This window comes from Phoxinus phoxinus, assembly GCF_949152265.1.
Source record: "Phoxinus phoxinus genome assembly, chromosome: 4".
In the NCBI taxonomy this organism is placed as follows: domain Eukaryota; kingdom Metazoa; phylum Chordata; class Actinopteri; order Cypriniformes; family Leuciscidae; genus Phoxinus; species Phoxinus phoxinus.
In genome coordinates, this window is record NC_136879.1 from 4497047 (window position 1) to 4514290 (window position 17244).

The 17244-nt window shown below is 48.2% G+C and overlaps 1 protein-coding gene across 1 annotated transcript in view; it reads left to right on the forward strand.

The window, feature by feature from the left end:
* smc4 (structural maintenance of chromosomes 4) overlaps positions 1-17244 on the forward strand; it is a 55199-nt gene that overhangs the window by 9787 nt on the left and 28168 nt on the right. Inside the window, exons 2-7 of the mRNA XM_079609008.1 lie at positions 2574-2770; positions 3682-3873; positions 5162-5338; positions 15918-16082; positions 16183-16310; positions 16919-17059. Coding sequence (XP_079465134.1) covers positions 2574-2770; positions 3682-3873; positions 5162-5338; positions 15918-16082; positions 16183-16310; positions 16919-17059 — 1000 coding nt within the window. The remainder of the gene's footprint in view (positions 1-2573; positions 2771-3681; positions 3874-5161; positions 5339-15917; positions 16083-16182; positions 16311-16918; positions 17060-17244) is intronic.

Consider the following 17244-nt stretch of genomic DNA (forward strand, 5'->3'; position numbering starts at 1 on the left):
TCCACGATCTGCTTTTGAAGAAATATCGTAGGATCGTGCATTCTATCAGTTTGCAGTTCTGGCGCCTCCGTCTCAACATAGCCTACTGTACAGCGCGACGTATATCCACATGCAATGCAGAGGAACGGGACACTAGTTCATAACAATGTATTATTTGCATGTGCTTTAAAGCCTTGCCGGTTAAACATGTCATTCGCTGCTGATGCGCTGTTCTAACGGGCGCTTTTCTGAGTGCAAACACCTGACGCGCACATGCACTAAAAGCCTGTCTAACAGCGCCTTATTACTGGGCTAAGTTATCTTTCGAGTCTTATTGCGCTAATACTGTCAAATACACACAAGGTTTACATAAACAACGTTGGTTATGTCTAAAGTGAAAGAACAGTAGAAAAAAGTGTAGGGGTCCTACAAGTCATTGTGCCCAGGGGCCTCTGAACTCTTAATCCGGCCCTGCCACTAGATGCCACTAGGGATGTGACTGAGGATATTTTCCCACCGGTTAACCCACCGGGGCTTTTAAAGCACTAATTTAAAGCTGAAATCGGCAAGATTGTTTTTGATCATATTCACTGAAACCGATGCTTTGCTCAGCCGGTTAAAATCAGCCGGTTTTAGAAAAGAGAAAGAGGGGACGTGGGCGTCGCCAAAGAAAATAAAGTAATAAAACCAAATGAAATCTAACTTTTAAATGACCTCTAATCCTAACTAAGAAAATGAGGAAGGAAAACAAATATCTTCAGCGTCCGTGGCGCCCTAACTAAGCTATCCTGACTACCGTAAACAAAAGTACGTGGAGTGGCACTCGCCCCTAACGTACTGTACTAGACAATCCAACACGCTTACGTGTTGCAATGTATGTCACGTGACATCCTTACCTGTCCGCCTCTTTCAGGACTAGTAACAGTGAGAACACTATCTCATGTTTACACAAAAACAAAAAGAAACGAAGACCATAAGAACGTACCCATACACTCAAATCAAGGCAACACATAGACATAATGGTTATAACAAAACGGCAGATAGTCTGTATAATGATATCGACACAAAAAGCCGCGCGGGCTGGAGAAAGTCTGGCGTTCTCTTTTGACGGAGGTGGTCTCTTCCCATTGGCAACAGGAATGATTGATGACGTCAGCGCTGATGATGAGTGACAGGCGGTTGGACCAATCACGGGTGCCTGCAAAAATGAAAGTAAACAAGAGAAACGGGGAGAGAAACATAGAAAACACACACGCACTACAGAGACGTAACACCCCGCGCTTCTACCTCCACCTGGAGCCTGTTATTTGTGTTGCAGAAATCCACCGCTCCCGGTTCTTCTGGTCCAGTCCGCGCAGGGCTGTGTGAGATCTGACTGTCAATCACAGTTCGTGCACACGCCACAGATTTGTAAACATTTTGGCTCCATCAAGTCATCAAAACATCAAGTCCCCTCAATCTGCCAGACTTGCCGACTGCAGCTTTAAAGATAAACATAAAATCCGCGTGTCCGCACATACATAATGGTTTTGTTGTTTTTCACTGAAATGCGCACGGCCGCACGTGTCCAGAGGCGCGGAGCTAGCAGAGTGGAGCGAGTGTGTTTCCATAGTAATGTTGTAAACTTTTTTCCTTCTAAGCAAAGACCAGGAGACGTTGGAATCACGTTCAAGCAGAAGTTATTCTTTATTGAGCGCGTCTGCAGGTTCGTCCAACAGTTACAGATCTAAGCCGTATATACCTGGTATTGTTATAGGCATTTTAGGAGGAGGGACTTCTGGGGGTGGAGACAAATTCAAACAAATCATACGAAAGCAGGGAGGAGTTGATTCTGTCCAGCAAAAACCAGTTGGCATGGCAGATTATCTAGATTGCTCAAGAGAAACAGAGCTAATCAGCATATTCACTCTATTGTATTGCTAATCTAATCAGCATAAGGATTCAATGTCTGAGCTAGGGCTTCCAGAAGGTGAGAGTCTCAATGATCTGACTCATTTACAGGTCTTGCAGGAATCTACTGCTGGAAACTTAATCTCTTGCTAAAATATTCTTCATCGTGACGTTTATGTAAGGAAGCAAATCTGAAATAGATTCTTAAAATGTGTTATTCTTCAGTAATGGCCTGAAAACGCTCGCTCCGATCCCGTGGACGCGTGCGGCCGTGCGCATTTTAGTTTCACTTTCAAATTGGTGCCAATTTAGGGGCGGATTGCTTGAATAGTGAGTTCATTAGCTATTATTCTTAATGAAAAACACACCAAAAAAACAGTACAATGACAAATTCGCTTAAATTGGCGCTTTTACATTTCGCTTTGACACAAATCTCCCGTCCTCATCTTGTCAGTGAGCTCCTCACTCTCGGGATTAATGTAATCCGACTCCTGCTGCTGATCTGTGCTGCGACTCCTTCAGCTCACGGTTATTCAGCAGACACGTTCAGTTTAATAGTGTAACCTATCGTAGCGAGCCTAGATGCCGCTAAAACGTACACACTGCACCATGAACGCAGGGCCCGAATGCTTATTCCACGAGAGTCCCATTGACCGTGAGTGTGTGTTTCTGCTCTGACTGAGGTTGTGTGTGTGTGTGTGCAGCTGCAGAAGTGTGTGTGGGCGAGCCGGTGGAGGAGCTGGATCAGCGCAGTCTGCAGGAGATCCTGGAGAGCGTGGCCCCCCCGCCGCCGCCCGCCATGAGCTCTGAGCCCGGCGCCCCGCGCCTCATGATCACACACATCCTCAACAGGAACTTCAAGTCCTACGCCGGGGAGCAGATCCTGGGCCCCTTCCACAAGGTACCAGACCGAGATCAGGGGTCTGCATCGTTACACCTGCTGTTGTCCGTAGTTTAATGTGTCCTAGAGAGTCTTGATGTTACACTCCTCCTCCGCTGCGGCCGTCAGTCATCCTCCGTCCAGCGTTCAGTCTCGTTCGCGGTCCACAGGCAACGCCAGTGCTGGGGCAACTTACTGTGGAAAACATGCATTACAATTACTCCCTTACAAGTAACTAATTGCGTAACTTTTTTAGAAAAGTAATGTTACGTTACTTTTGCATAACTTTTTTTTCTTTGTTTTATAACAAAGAAGTTATATGTTTGGGCAAATGTAAAGACCCTTTTACACCAATAGTAAAATAGTAATCCTCAGACGGAAGGAAATGCAGATTCACACGTGAGCAGTTTAATTTATATATTACTGTAAGTTGCTCAAGCAAGTGGCAAAACATTTTAAATTGAAACCATGAAAAGCCACGCCTGGTCTTTAGCAGAAGTTCTTGAATCTTGAATCTTTAGCATAGCTTGTGTGCACATGACGGCACTGATGAGGGTCAAATCCCGAGCCCGACAGAGCAGGAACCGAACCCGGTGAGGAGCGGCCCCTGGCTGGCCTGTGCATTAGCCAATCACACACTGCTGTTGTGTTGACCTACTGCGCCCTCTTGTGGACTGATGATTTTAAAATCTGGTTGAGGTGCAAAACACGAGCAGCAGACACAAGGACAAGTTGAGCGTATTAATGTGTTTAAGTGTATTAATGTCTTCAAGACATGCAATAGATTAGGTAGGCTAGCCATTTATTTCAAAACCATTAACCAAGGGTCCGGAAAACAAGTGATTGTACTGAACATCAGAAATGCTAACTTGTGTAAAGTGTATAGAATAAGGTGTATGAGTGCTGACTCCCCAGCGCTGCTCTCTCTCCAGCGCTTCTCCTGTATCATCGGGCCGAACGGCAGTGGCAAGTCCAACGTGATCGACTCCATGCTGTTTGTGTTCGGCTACCGCGCGCAGAAGATCCGCTCCAAGAAGCTGTCGGTGCTGATCCACAGCTCAGACGAGCACCCGGACCTGCAGAGCTGCACTGTGGAGGTGCACTTCCAGAAGATCACCGACAAGGTCAGAGCACACACACACACACACACACACACACACGCCTGGAGCATCCTACAGGTTATTCCATCCAGCAATGAAGGGAAACAGCCTTTTAGATTACTTAAAATGCATGCATATAAGCAGCTACCGATGCAATGCAATATGATTCACTACTATTACGATTCGATTCAACGCGATGCAATTTAATATGGTATAGATAGTTCACTTTTTTGCTTATTTTACTTATTTTGTTCAGACATACAGCAAATCATAAAGTATCTTAAGTGCCATCTGAGTTTTACTGCATGGCTCTTTATGCGTTTAAATAAAATCAGACGTTCTTTTCCTGTCCTGTCTCCAGTTACACTTTCTTGAACATGTGCACATCAAAACATGCAAACTCAGAGTGAGAGTTTAAACTTTTATTTTGAAATCGCAATGAATAAAAATGTGCATATTTAGAAAGATTTCTGTATTCTCGTGTGTTGGCGTGGATTTACAAATGAGTGACGTTACAAATCTTATGAAATGGCACACACTGCGTTCCCAGGTGAACATTAAGCAACACACACACACACACACACACACTCTCAGCATGAGAACCCGAGACGCTCCACGCATATAAACCATAACAGTGCAACTATGAAACCCAGAGTCAGACTTTCTGCGTTCCAGAACGCACGTTATTGAAAAGCTAAACACCGCACATGCCGAGACTGAGTGTGTGTGAGCAGCGTTCACTGTGAACGAGCTGAGGGCATTTTAACATGTACATAGTTAAAGTGCAGTGCTTCTCTGTGGAAGAAACAGTCCATATATGTATTTAACTGAATCGCAGCCTTTGTGATTTCACAATAGCACTCTGCTATATGATTATTGTAAATGCTTTTAAATATGTCGCGTAGCCTTAGAGAACGGAGTAATGGATTCTCGTCCAGGTAACGCACCACTTCCGGGATTTTACCGGTTACTCAACGGGTAAATTACATTTTTAAAGGGCAACTATTATGCAAAATTCACTTTCACAAGTGTTTGAACATAAATGTGTGTTGGCAGTGGGTGTATATAATATACCATTATATGGTATACAACCACCATATAATGATATTGTACATCTTTTGAAAGGGGCATTTAAATTTGAGTACTCTAATCGAGGAATCGTTACCGTGACAGCCCTAGTTTTGTTCTACAAGTGTGCCAAAAGTGCCTTGCTTATGAAGACCGAAGACAAAAGGCGCGTAATCCGCTTGTTCTCAGTCTCCACCGTACATTCAGGACTGAAGTGTGTGTCCTGCTGTGGTCTTGTGTTCAGGAAGGAGACGACTACGATGTCATCCCCAACAGCTCCTTCTACGTCTCCAGGACCGCTGGGAAGGACAACTCCTCCGCCTACCACATCAACGGCAGGAAGGCGACCTTCAAAGATGTGGGTGTGTTACTGCGCAGCCACGGCATCGACCTGGACCACAACCGCTTCCTCATCCTGCAGGTAATCGCTCGCACACCTGATCTCTCACTCACGTCTGAGGATCTGAGACACTTCCAAATGTGGTTTTAAATCCGATCCATATCCAACATCGGCCTCGTCTAAACGGGCATTTCTGATTGACTCCCCTCGGAGTTCAAGCCACCACAAGGCGAGGACGACACGTTTATTCACAGATATAACTTTCTAATGTTGTATTACGAGGCAGGCGTGCCTGTGCGCGCTCGCTCACAGCTTTATATCGCGGAATATAGTGGGAACTTTATATTTATCTTTATAAAGAAAATGAATGGCACAAACACCGAAACATTCAGGAGCTGGTTTTCGACCTCTGCCGGTGACGGTTATAAATAATAGCCCACAGCTTCACTACTGAGAGCTACTTTATATTTCCCAGCAATGAGGTGATCACTTCACTGAAATTAAACCAAGCTTCACTATTATGTCTAGCTCTCTCGCTCTAATTCATTTGAGTTTATTAAAAATATATATATTACAGGGCTACTTTATTTCCCTTCAGAAATCTAGATCTGAGCTGTAGATACACAATTATTTCCGGACTATATATCGGTTCTGTCAGATTTTGCGCTGAAAAACGTTCATGAGTCACAACGTGAATTATATAAATAATTTTATTAACATGGCCATTCAAAACCAGGGTCTACCATGTGCATTAGTACAACCATCACCGAAAATCATTTTGGGCGGGAGTGAATGTAAGCGGACATCGGATCGCAGTCCTGCCTACAGTGAGTGCCGTGACCCGCCGCGCGCTCGTCATGCTGTTGGCCTCTCGTGTTTCTGGAGGGTCACGAACAGCCTTGGACTGCTATAGCAGCGCATCATGGTTTTCAACACGAGGGACGCTGCAATCCATCATTTGCTGCTCTAGAGTTTTAAGGGCCTCTCATACGCTATAAACCTGACCATTTAGAAAACATGGGCTGTCCAAAAAGGTCAGAGGTCATTCAACACTTGTCCACTCTTCCTTCCTCGCTTTAGCAGCACGTAAATATTGGTGTGTTAAAGTCAAGGCCAACCCCAATATTGTGTGTGCTGCTTCAGTGAGGCAGGAGCGAGCCTTCACTTCATCACTCGCCTTGAGTTGTGCGGGGCCAGAACAAGCAACCCGTTAACTCACACTCCAGTGTTCAGCTAACATCACGACCGCTTCATCTGTCCAGTGCTCAGCTAACATCACGACCGCTTCATCTGTTCAGTGCTCAGCTAACATCACGACCGTTTCATCTGTCCAGTGCTCAGCTAACATCACGACCGCTTCATCTGTCCAGTGCTCAGCTAACATCACGACCGCTTCATCTGTCCAGTGTTCAGCTAACATCACGACCGTTTCATCTGTCCAGTGCTCAGCTAACATCACGACCGCTTCATCTGTCCAGTGCTCAGCTAACATCACGACCGTTTCATCTGTCCAGTGCTCAGCTAACATCACGACCGCTTCATCTGTCCAGTGCTCAGCTAACATCACGACCGTTTCATCTGTCCAGTGCTCGGCTAACATCATGACCGCTTCATCTGTCCAGTGTTCGGCTAACATCACGACCGCTTCATCTGTCCAGTGCTCAGCTAACATCACGACCGTTTCATCTGTCCAGTGCTCAGCTAACATCCTGACCGCTTCATCTGTCCAGTGCTCAGCTAACATCACGACCGCTTCATCTGTCCAGTGCTCAGCTAACATCACGACCGTTTCATCTGTCCAGTGTTCGGCTAACATCACGACCGCTTCATCTGTCCAGTGCTCAGCTAACATCACGACCGCTTCATCTGTCCAGTGCTCAGCTAACATCACGACCGCTTCATCTGTTCAGTGCTCAGCTAACATCACGACCGTTTCATCTGTCCAGTGCTCAGCTAACATCACGACCGCTTCATCTGTCCAGTGCTCAGCTAACATCACGACCGTTTCATCTGTCCAGTGCTCAGCTAACATCACGACCGTTTCATCTGTCCAGTGCTCAGCTAACATCACGACCGTTTCATCTGTCCAGTGCTCAGCTAACATCACGACCGTTTCATCTGTCCAGTGCTCAGCTAACATCACGACCGCTTCATCTGTCCAGTGCTCAGCTAACATCACGACCGTTTCATCTGTCCAGTGCTCGGCTAACATCATGACCGCTTCATCTGTCCAGTGTTCGGCTAACATCACGACCGCTTCATCTGTCCAGTGCTCAGCTAACATCACGACCGTTTCATCTGTCCAGTGCTCAGCTAACATCCTGACCGCTTCATCTGTCCAGTGCTCAGCTAACATCACGACCGCTTCATCTGTCCAGTGCTCAGCTAACATCACGACCGTTTCATCTGTCCAGTGTTCGGCTAACATCACGACCGCTTCATCTGTCCAGTGCTCAGCTAACATCACGACCGCTTCATCTGTCCAGTGCTCAGCTAACATCACGACCGTTTCATCTGTCCAGTGTTCAGCTAACATCACGACCGCTTCATCTGTCCAGTGCTCGGCTAACATCATGACCGCTTCATCTGTCCAGTGTTCGGCTAACATCACGACCGCTTCATCTGTCCAGTGTTCGGCTAACATCACGACCGCTTCATCTGTCCAGTGCTCAGCTAACATCACGACCGCTTCATCTGTCCAGTGCTCAGCTAACATCACGACCGTTTCATCTGTCCAGTGCTCAGCTAACATCACGACCGTTTCATCTGTCCAGTGTTCGGCTAACATCACGACCGCTTCATCTGTCCAGTGTTCGGCTAACATCACGACCGCTTCATCTGTCCAGTGTTCGGCTAACATCACGACCGCTTCATCTGTCCAGTGCTCAGCTAACATCACGACCGCTTCATCTGTCCAGTGCTCAGCTAACATCACGACCGTTTCATCTGTCCAGTGCTCAGCTAACATCACGACCGCTTCATCTGTCCAGTGTTCGGCTAACATCACGACCGCTTCATCTGTCCAGTGTTCAGCTAACATCACGACCGCTTCATCTGTCCAGTGCTCAGCTAACATCACGACCGTTTCATCTGTCCAGTGCTCAGCTAACATCACGACCGTTTCATCTGTCCAGTGCTCAGCTAACATCACGACCGCTTCATCTGTCCAGTGCTCAGCTAACATCACGACCGCTTCATCTGTTCAGTGCTCAGCTAACATCACGACCGCTTCATCTGTCCAGTGCTCAGCTAACATCACGACCGCTTCATCTGTCCAGTGCTCAGCTAACATCACGACCGCTTCATCTGTCCAGTGTTCAGCTAACATCACGACCGCTTCATCTGTCCAGTGTTCAGCTAACATCACGACCGTTTCATCTGTCCAGTGTTCAGCTAACATCACGACCGTTTCATCTGTCCAGTGTTCAGCTAACATCACGACCGCTAACATCACGACCGCTTCATCTGTCCAGTGCTCAGCTAACATCACGACCGCTTCATCTGTCCAGTGTTCAGCTAACATCACGACCGCTTCATCTGTCCAGTGTTCAGCTAACATCACGACCGCTTCATCTGTCCAGTGTTCAGCTAACATCACGACCGCTTCATCTGTCCAGTGCTCAGCTAACATCACGACCGCTTCATCTGTCCAGTGTTCAGCTAACATCACGACCGCTTCATCTGTCCAGTGCTCAGCTAACATCACGACCGCTTCATCTGTCCAGTGTTCAGCTAACATCACGACCGCTTCATCTGTCCAGTGCTCAGCTAACATCACGACCGCTTCATCTGTCCAGTGCTCAGCTAACATCACGACCGCTTCATCTGTCCAGTGCTCAGCTAACATCACGACCGCTTCATCTGTCCAGTGTTCAGCTAACATCACGACCGCTAACATCACGACCGCTTCATCTGTCCAGTGCTCAGCTAACATCACGACCGCTTCATCTGTCCAGTGTTCAGCTAACATCACGACCGCTTCATCTGTCCAGTGCTCAGCTAACATCACGACCGCTTCATCTGTCCAGTGTTCAGCTAACATCACGACCGCTTCATCTGTCCAGTGTTCAGCTAACATCACGACCGCTTCATCTGTCCAGTGTTCAGCTAACATCACGACCGCTTCATCTGTCCAGTGCTCAGCTAACATCACGACCGCTTCATCTGTCCAGTGCTCAGCTAACATCACGACCGCTTCATCTGTCCAGTGCTCAGCTAACATCACGACCGCTTCATCTGTCCAGTGTTCAGCTAACATCACGACCGCTTCATCTGTCCAGTGCTCAGCTAACATCACGACCGCTTCATCTGTCCAGTGCTCAGCTAACATCACGACCGCTTCATCTGTCCAGTGCTCAGCTAACATCACGACCGTTTCATCTGTCCAGTGCTCGGCTAACATCACGACCGCTTCATCTGTCCAGTGCTCAGCTAACATCACGACCGCTTCATCTGTCCAGTGCTCAGCTAACATCACGACCGCTTCATCTGTCCAGTGCTCAGCTAACATCACGACCGTTTCATCTGTCCAGTGCTCGGCTAACATCACGACCGCTTCATCTGTCCAGTGCTCAGCTAACATCACGACCGCTTCATCTGTCCAGTGTTCAGCTAACATCACGACCGCTTCATCTGTCCAGTGCTCGGCTAACATCACGACCGTTTCATCTGTCCAGTGTTCGGCTAACATCACGACCGCTTCATCTGTTCAGTGCTCAGCTAACATCACGACCGCTTCATCTGTCCAGTGTTCAGCTAACATCACGACCGCTTCATCTGTCCAGTGCTCGGCTAACATCACGACCGCTTCATCTGTCCAGTGCTCAGCTAACATCACGACCGCTTCATCTGTCCAGTGCTCGGCTAACATCACGACCGTTTCATCTGTCCAGTGCTCAGCTAACATCACGACCGCTTCATCTGTCCAGTGCTCAGCTAACATCACGACCGCTTCATCTGTCCAGTGCTCAGCTAACATCACGACCGTTTCATCTGTCCAGTGCTCAGCTAACATCACGACCGCTTCATCTGTCCAGTGCTCGGCTAACATCACGACCGCTAACATCACGACCGCTTCATCTGTCCAGTGCTCAGCTAACATCACGACCGTTTCATCTGTCCAGTGCTCAGCTAACATCACGACCGTTTCATCTGTCCAGTGCTCAGCTAACATCACGACCGCTTCATCTGTCCAGTGTTCAGCTAACATCACGACCGCTTCATCTGTCCAGTGCTCAGCTAACATCACGACCGTTTCATCTGTCCAGTGCTCAGCTAACATCACGACCGTTTCATCTGTCCAGTGTTCAGCTAACATCACGACCGCTTCATCTGTCCAGTGTTCAGCTAACATCACGACCGCTTCATCTGTCCAGTGCTCAGCTAACATCACGACCGTTTCATCTGTCCAGTGTTCAGCTAACATCACGACCGCTTCATCTGTCCAGTGCTCAGCTAACATCACGACCGTTTCATCTGTCCAGTGTTCAGCTAACATCACGACCGTTTCATCTGTCCAGTGTTCGGCTAACATCACGACCGCTTCATCTGTCCAGTGCTCGGCTAACATCACGACCGCTTCATCTGTCCAGTGTTCGGCTAACATCACGACCGCTTCATCTGTCCAGTGCTCGGCTAACATCACGACCGCTTCATCTGTCCAGTGCTCAGCTAACATCACGACCGCTTCATCTGTCCAGTGCTCGGCTAACATCACGACCGTTTCATCTGTCCAGTGCTCAGCTAACATCACGACCGTTTCATCTGTCCAGTGCTCAGCTAACATCACGACCGTTTCATCTGTCCAGTGCTCAGCTAACATCACGACCGTTTCATCTGTCCAGTGCTCAGCTAACATCACGACCGTTTCATCTGTCCAGTGCTCAGCTAACATCACGACCGCTTCATCTGTCCAGTGTTCAGCTAACATCACGACCGTTTCATCTGTCCAGTGCTCAGCTAACATCACGACCGCTTCATCTGTCCAGTGTTCAGCTAACATCACGACCGCTTCATCTGTCCAGTGTTCGGCTAACATCACGACCGCTTCATCTGTCCAGTGCTCGGCTAACATCACGACCGTTTCATCTGTCCAGTGCTCAGCTAACATCACGACCGCTTCATCTGTCCAGTGCTCAGCTAACATCACGACCGCTTCATCTGTCCAGTGCTCGGCTAACATCACGACCGCTTCATCTGTCCAGTGTTCAGCTAACATCACGACCGCTTCATCTGTCCAGTGCTCAGCTAACATCACGACCGCTTCATCTGTCCAGTGTTCAGCTAACATCACGACCGCTTCATCTGTCCAGTGTTCAGCTAACATCACGACCGCTTCATCTGTCCAGTGTTCAGCTAACATCACGACCGCTTCATCTGTCCAGTGTTCAGCTAACATCACGACCGCTTCATCTGTCCAGTGTTCAGCTAACATCACGACCGCTTCATCTGTCCAGTGTTCAGCTAACATCACGACCGCTTCATCTGTCCAGTGTTCAGCTAACATCACGACCGCTTCATCTGTCCAGTGTTCATCTAACATCACGACCGCTTCATCTGTCCAGTGTTCAGCTAACATCACGACCGCTTCATCTGTCCAGTGCTCAGCTAACATCACGACCGCTTCATCTGTCCAGTGTTCAGCTAACATCACGACCGCTTCATCTGTCCAGTGTTCAGCTAACATCACGACCGCTTCATCTGTCCAGTGCTCAGCTAACATCACGACCGCTTCATCTGTCCAGTGCTCAGCTAACATCACGACCGCTTCATCTGTCCAGTGTTCGGCTAACATCACGACCGCTTCATCTGTCCAGTGTTCAGCTAACATCACGACCGCTTCATCTGTCCAGTGTTCAGCTAACATCACGACCGCTTCATCTGTCCAGTGTTCAGCTAACATCACGACCGCTTCATCTGTCCAGTGTTCGGCTAACATCACGACCGCTTCATCTGTCCAGTGCTCAGCTAACATCACGACCGCTTCATCTGTCCAGTGCTCGGCTAACATCACGACCGCTTCATCTGTCCAGTGTTCGGCTAACATCACGACCGCTTCATCTGTCCAGTGTTCAGCTAACATCACGACCGCTTCATCTGTCCAGTGTTCAGCTAACATCACGACCGCTTCATCTGTCCAGTGCTCAGCTAACATCACGACCGCTTCATCTGTCCAGTGTTCAGCTAACATCACGACCGCTTCATCTGTCCAGTGTTCAGCTAACATCACGACCGCTAACATCACGACCGCTTCATCTGTCCAGTGTTCGGCTAACATCACGACCGCTTCATCTGTCCAGTGTTCGGCTAACATCACGACCGCTTCATCTGTCCAGTGTTCAGCTAACATCACGACCGCTTCATCTGTCCAGTGTTCGGCTAACATCACGACCGCTTCATCTGTCCAGTGCTCAGCTAACATCACGACCGCTTCATCTGTCCAGTGTTCAGCTAACATCACGACCGCTTCATCTGTCCAGTGCTCAGCTAACATCACGACCGCTTCATCTGTCCAGTGTTCAGCTAACATCACGACCGCTTCATCTGTCCAGTGTTCGGCTAACATCACGACCGCTTCATCTGTCCAGTGCTCAGCTAACATCACGACCGCTTCATCTGTCCAGTGTTCGGCTAACATCACGACCGCTTCATCTGTCCAGTGTTCAGCTAACATCACGACCGCTTCATCTGTCCAGTGTTCAGCTAACATCACGACCGCTTCATCTGTCCAGTGCTCAGCTAACATCACGACCGCTTCATCTGTCCAGTGTTCAGCTAACATCACGACCGCTTCATCTGTCCAGTGCTCAGCTAACATCACGACCGCTTCATCTGTCCAGTGTTCAGCTAACATCACGACCGCTTCATCTGTCCAGTGTTCAGCTAACATCACGACCGCTTCATCTGTCCAGTGCTCAGCTAACATCACGACCGCTTCATCTGTCCAGTGCTCAGCTAACATCACGACCGCTTCATCTGTCCAGTGTTCGGCTAACATCACGACCGCTTCATCTGTCCAGTGTTCGGCTAACATCACGACCGCTTCATCTGTCCAGTGTTCGGCTAACATCACGACCGCTTCATCTGTCCAGTGTTCAGCTAACATCACGACCGCTTCATCTGTCCAGTGTTCAGCTAACATCACGACCGCTTCATCTGTCCAGTGTTCGGCTAACATCACGACCGCTTCATCTGTCCAGTGTTCAGCTAACATCACGACCGCTTCATCTGTCCAGTGTTCGGCTAACATCACGACCGCTTCATCTGTCCAGTGTTCGGCTAACATCACGACCGCTTCATCTGTCCAGTGTTCGGCTAACATCACGACCGCTTCATCTGTCCAGTGTTCAGCTAACATCACGACCGTTTCATCTGTCCAGTGCTCAGCTAACATCACGACCGCTTCATCTGTCCAGTGTTCAGCTAACATCACGACCGCTTCATCTGTCCAGTGTTCAGCTAACATCACGACCGCTTCATCTGTCCAGTGTTCGGCTAACATCACGACCGCTTCATCTGTCCAGTGCTCAGCTAACATCACGACCGCTTCATCTGTCCAGTGTTCAGCTAACATCACGACCGCTTCATCTGTCCAGTGTTCGGCTAACATCACGACCGCTTCATCTGTCCAGTGTTCGGCTAACATCACGACCGCTTCATCTGTCCAGTGTTCGGCTAACATCACGACCGCTTCATCTGTCCAGTGTTCGGCTAACATCACGACCGCTTCATCTGTCCAGTGTTCAGCTAACATCACGACCGCTTCATCTGTCCAGTGTTCAGCTAACATCACGACCGCTTCATCTGTCCAGTGCTCAGCTAACATCACGACCGCTTCATCTGTCCAGTGTTCAGCTAACATCACGACCGCTTCATCTGTCCAGTGTTCAGCTAACATCACGACCGCTTCATCTGTCCAGTGTTCAGCTAACATCACGACCGCTTCATCTGTCCAGTGTTCGGCTAACATCACGACCGCTTCATCTGTCCAGTGTTCAGCTAACATCACGACCGCTTCATCTGTCCAGTGTTCAGCTAACATCACGACCGCTTCATCTGTCCAGTGTTCAGCTAACATCACGACCGCTTCATCTGTCCAGTGTTCAGCTAACATCACGACCGCTTCATCTGTCCAGTGTTCGGCTAACATCACGACCGCTTCATCTGTCCAGTGTTCGGCTAACATCACGACCGCTTCATCTGTCCAGTGTTCAGCTAACATCACGACCGCTTCATCTGTCCAGTGTTCAGCTAACATCACGACCGCTTCATCTGTCCAGTGTTCGGCTAACATCACGACCGCTTCATCTGTCCAGTGTTCGGCTAACATCACGACCGCTTCATCTGTCCAGTGTTCAGCTAACATCACGACCGCTTCATCTGTCCAGTGTTCAGCTAACATCACGACCGCTTCATCTGTCCAGTGTTCGGCTAACATCACGACCGCTTCATCTTCCAGTGCTCAGCTAAACTGATAATTCAAGCTTTATACGAGTGATGTGTGAGCTCTCTGTCTGAGCGATGAGTCTCTCTCTGGCTGCGCATGGACCTTGTGTTTGGACATCAGCGGACTATGAAATAACATCTCACGCACTGGCCAGAACACAGACCAATGAAGGATCGTCTTGGATTTAGACCCTACTTGTGCACTCAGATGCTGATGTTAAGTTTCTAGATCTGTACATCTGTCACTAAGTCCATTAAAGCCTCGTTGACTTGTTCGGTTCGAAGGCTTGTTGGTTAATAGTCAATTGCGGTGTCAAAATGGTTGGTGAGCAAAAAAGTTTTTGCATTACTTCATCTTTGCGTGTAAAATGCCCAGTGGTCCCGTCCGCTGAGCAGAAGAGCAGGTTGCCACATTCATGTGGTGATGTTTAATAGGGATGTGAATTTAGTTTTTTTTACAGTCTTACATAGGCCTATGGTTGGCTGATTGGAAGAGGAAAACACAATAAGCACGACAGTCCGTTTGTACATCGCCAAACCAGATGCTCGTTAGATAAAGAAATAAAATAAATGCGGTAGGATATGTCATGATTTTATGCGAACCTGTCTTGTTACCGGCAATAGCCTACTTTTTAAACAAATTGGTTTCAATCAAACTATTCATAGCCTCACGCTTAATAGGCATATGTCATATTCTTGTTCAAAAAGATGAGCATGTCAAGATGTTCTGGTAGGAGACGCGAGCGTAACGTCCAGCCGCGGAGAACACCCGCTGGGATGGCACAGAAGGCGCAGGCACACTCAAGTAGGAGATTGCTAACTTTGCCTGAGACGGCATAATTTACACAACTTCATCATTGTTAATTTTCTTAAACGGAGCCTCTTGGTTGCTGCATGGGTGGTCGGAGAGTTAACGTCACGACAGTGCTCTTCTTCTGTTGTTTGTTTAGCCTAGATCGCGCAGTAGGGGTTTCATTCATGTTAGCGACACCTTGTGTCCCGACAGGAAGATACCCAGCTGCGTAGCGCGGCGTCAATTATGAAGAACACACTGGAATTGTGCGAAAATAAAACAATGTTTGAAAAACCTATTTTATGATTGAATATCGCATGCTATTCGACTATTCAAAGATTGCGACGCATCCCTAATGTTTAACGCACCCCTGCTCAGCTGTGTGTCGATACGAGGTGCATGAGTGTGTGGTGTTGTTGTCAGGGAGAGGTGGAGCAGATTGCCATGATGAAGCCCAGGGGACAGACGGAGCACGACGAAGGCATGCTGGAGTACCTGGAGGACATCATCGGCTCCTGCCGGCTCAAAGAGCCCATCAACGTCCTGTGCCGGCGCGTCGAGCTGCTCAACGAGCAGCGGGGAGAGAAGGTACGCTAGCACAGGGGTTTTTGAGCTGTATATCCTAGTTTATTCAGATGAAGCTCTTGTTGAAGTGTGTGTGTGTGTGTGTGTGTGTGTGTGTGCGCAGCTGAATCGAGTGAAGCTGGTGGAGAAGGAGAAGAGCGCTCTGGAGGGGGAGAAGAATAAAGCCGTGGAGTTCCTCACTTTAGAGAACGACATCTTCAAGAAGAGGAACCTGCTCTGCCAGTTCTATGTGTAAGAGACCACCAGCACATGAGCAACTCTGACTTGTTGTTGTCAATTACCTGTCATTTCATTACAGGGTTTCCGCAGGGCATTAAAAAGCAGTAATAGTCACTAAATGGATTTTGTGAAAATTAAGGCCTCAAATGGCAGATGAAAAAGCATTACATTTTAATCCTACAGGGCAGGCATTCAAAAAATGCAGGAAAGAGCCACATGTGGAAATATTTTGGATAGGTTAATATCACGTTGCCATAAGGGGCCGTTCATGGTTGCAAAGCAACGACAGATGCAACGGGAGAGCAAGAGCTTGTGGAAAGGAGAAAGCGGTGCAAACCCCGCTCTCCATGAGGACGAGGAAGTATCAGCACAAAATTAATTGATTTCTAGCCCTTGCATTAGCTTTACTACTAGATATATTTATGGAGATGAGAAATAAAAAGCTGCCCTGTACAGCGATCAGCTGTTCGGCCGAGCTTTCCATGTTAACAAAAGGCCGTTGGTTTTTGTCACATGACCTGTTGAGATGTTTTCATCTCGCCTGGAAAAGTGAAACCATAAATGTGTGAAATATCTCCTGTGGGAAACACTGCTCAGTGCGTTCTCTCTGGTCTCCACAGGCATGATCTACAGAAGCGTGCGTCAGTGAAAGAAGCGGAGAAGCAGCAGATTCAGGAGGACACGAAGGAGCTGAGTGACAAGAGCAGCCAGCTGACACAGGAAGTGAAGAGCAAGAATGAGGAGCTGAAGGGTGTGGAGAAGTGAGAAGCTTTACATCCCCCTGAACACTGCTGATAGTCACCGGTGCCACACACTGCTCACAGCCTGAGCAAATCACTCGCATATGCCAATACATCTTCACTCTGGGCCACTAAATAACGTCTATCATTAGCCATTGGCTAATGCGTTCAGCTCATCAGTGCTTAGTGCGTTGTGGACTGCTATT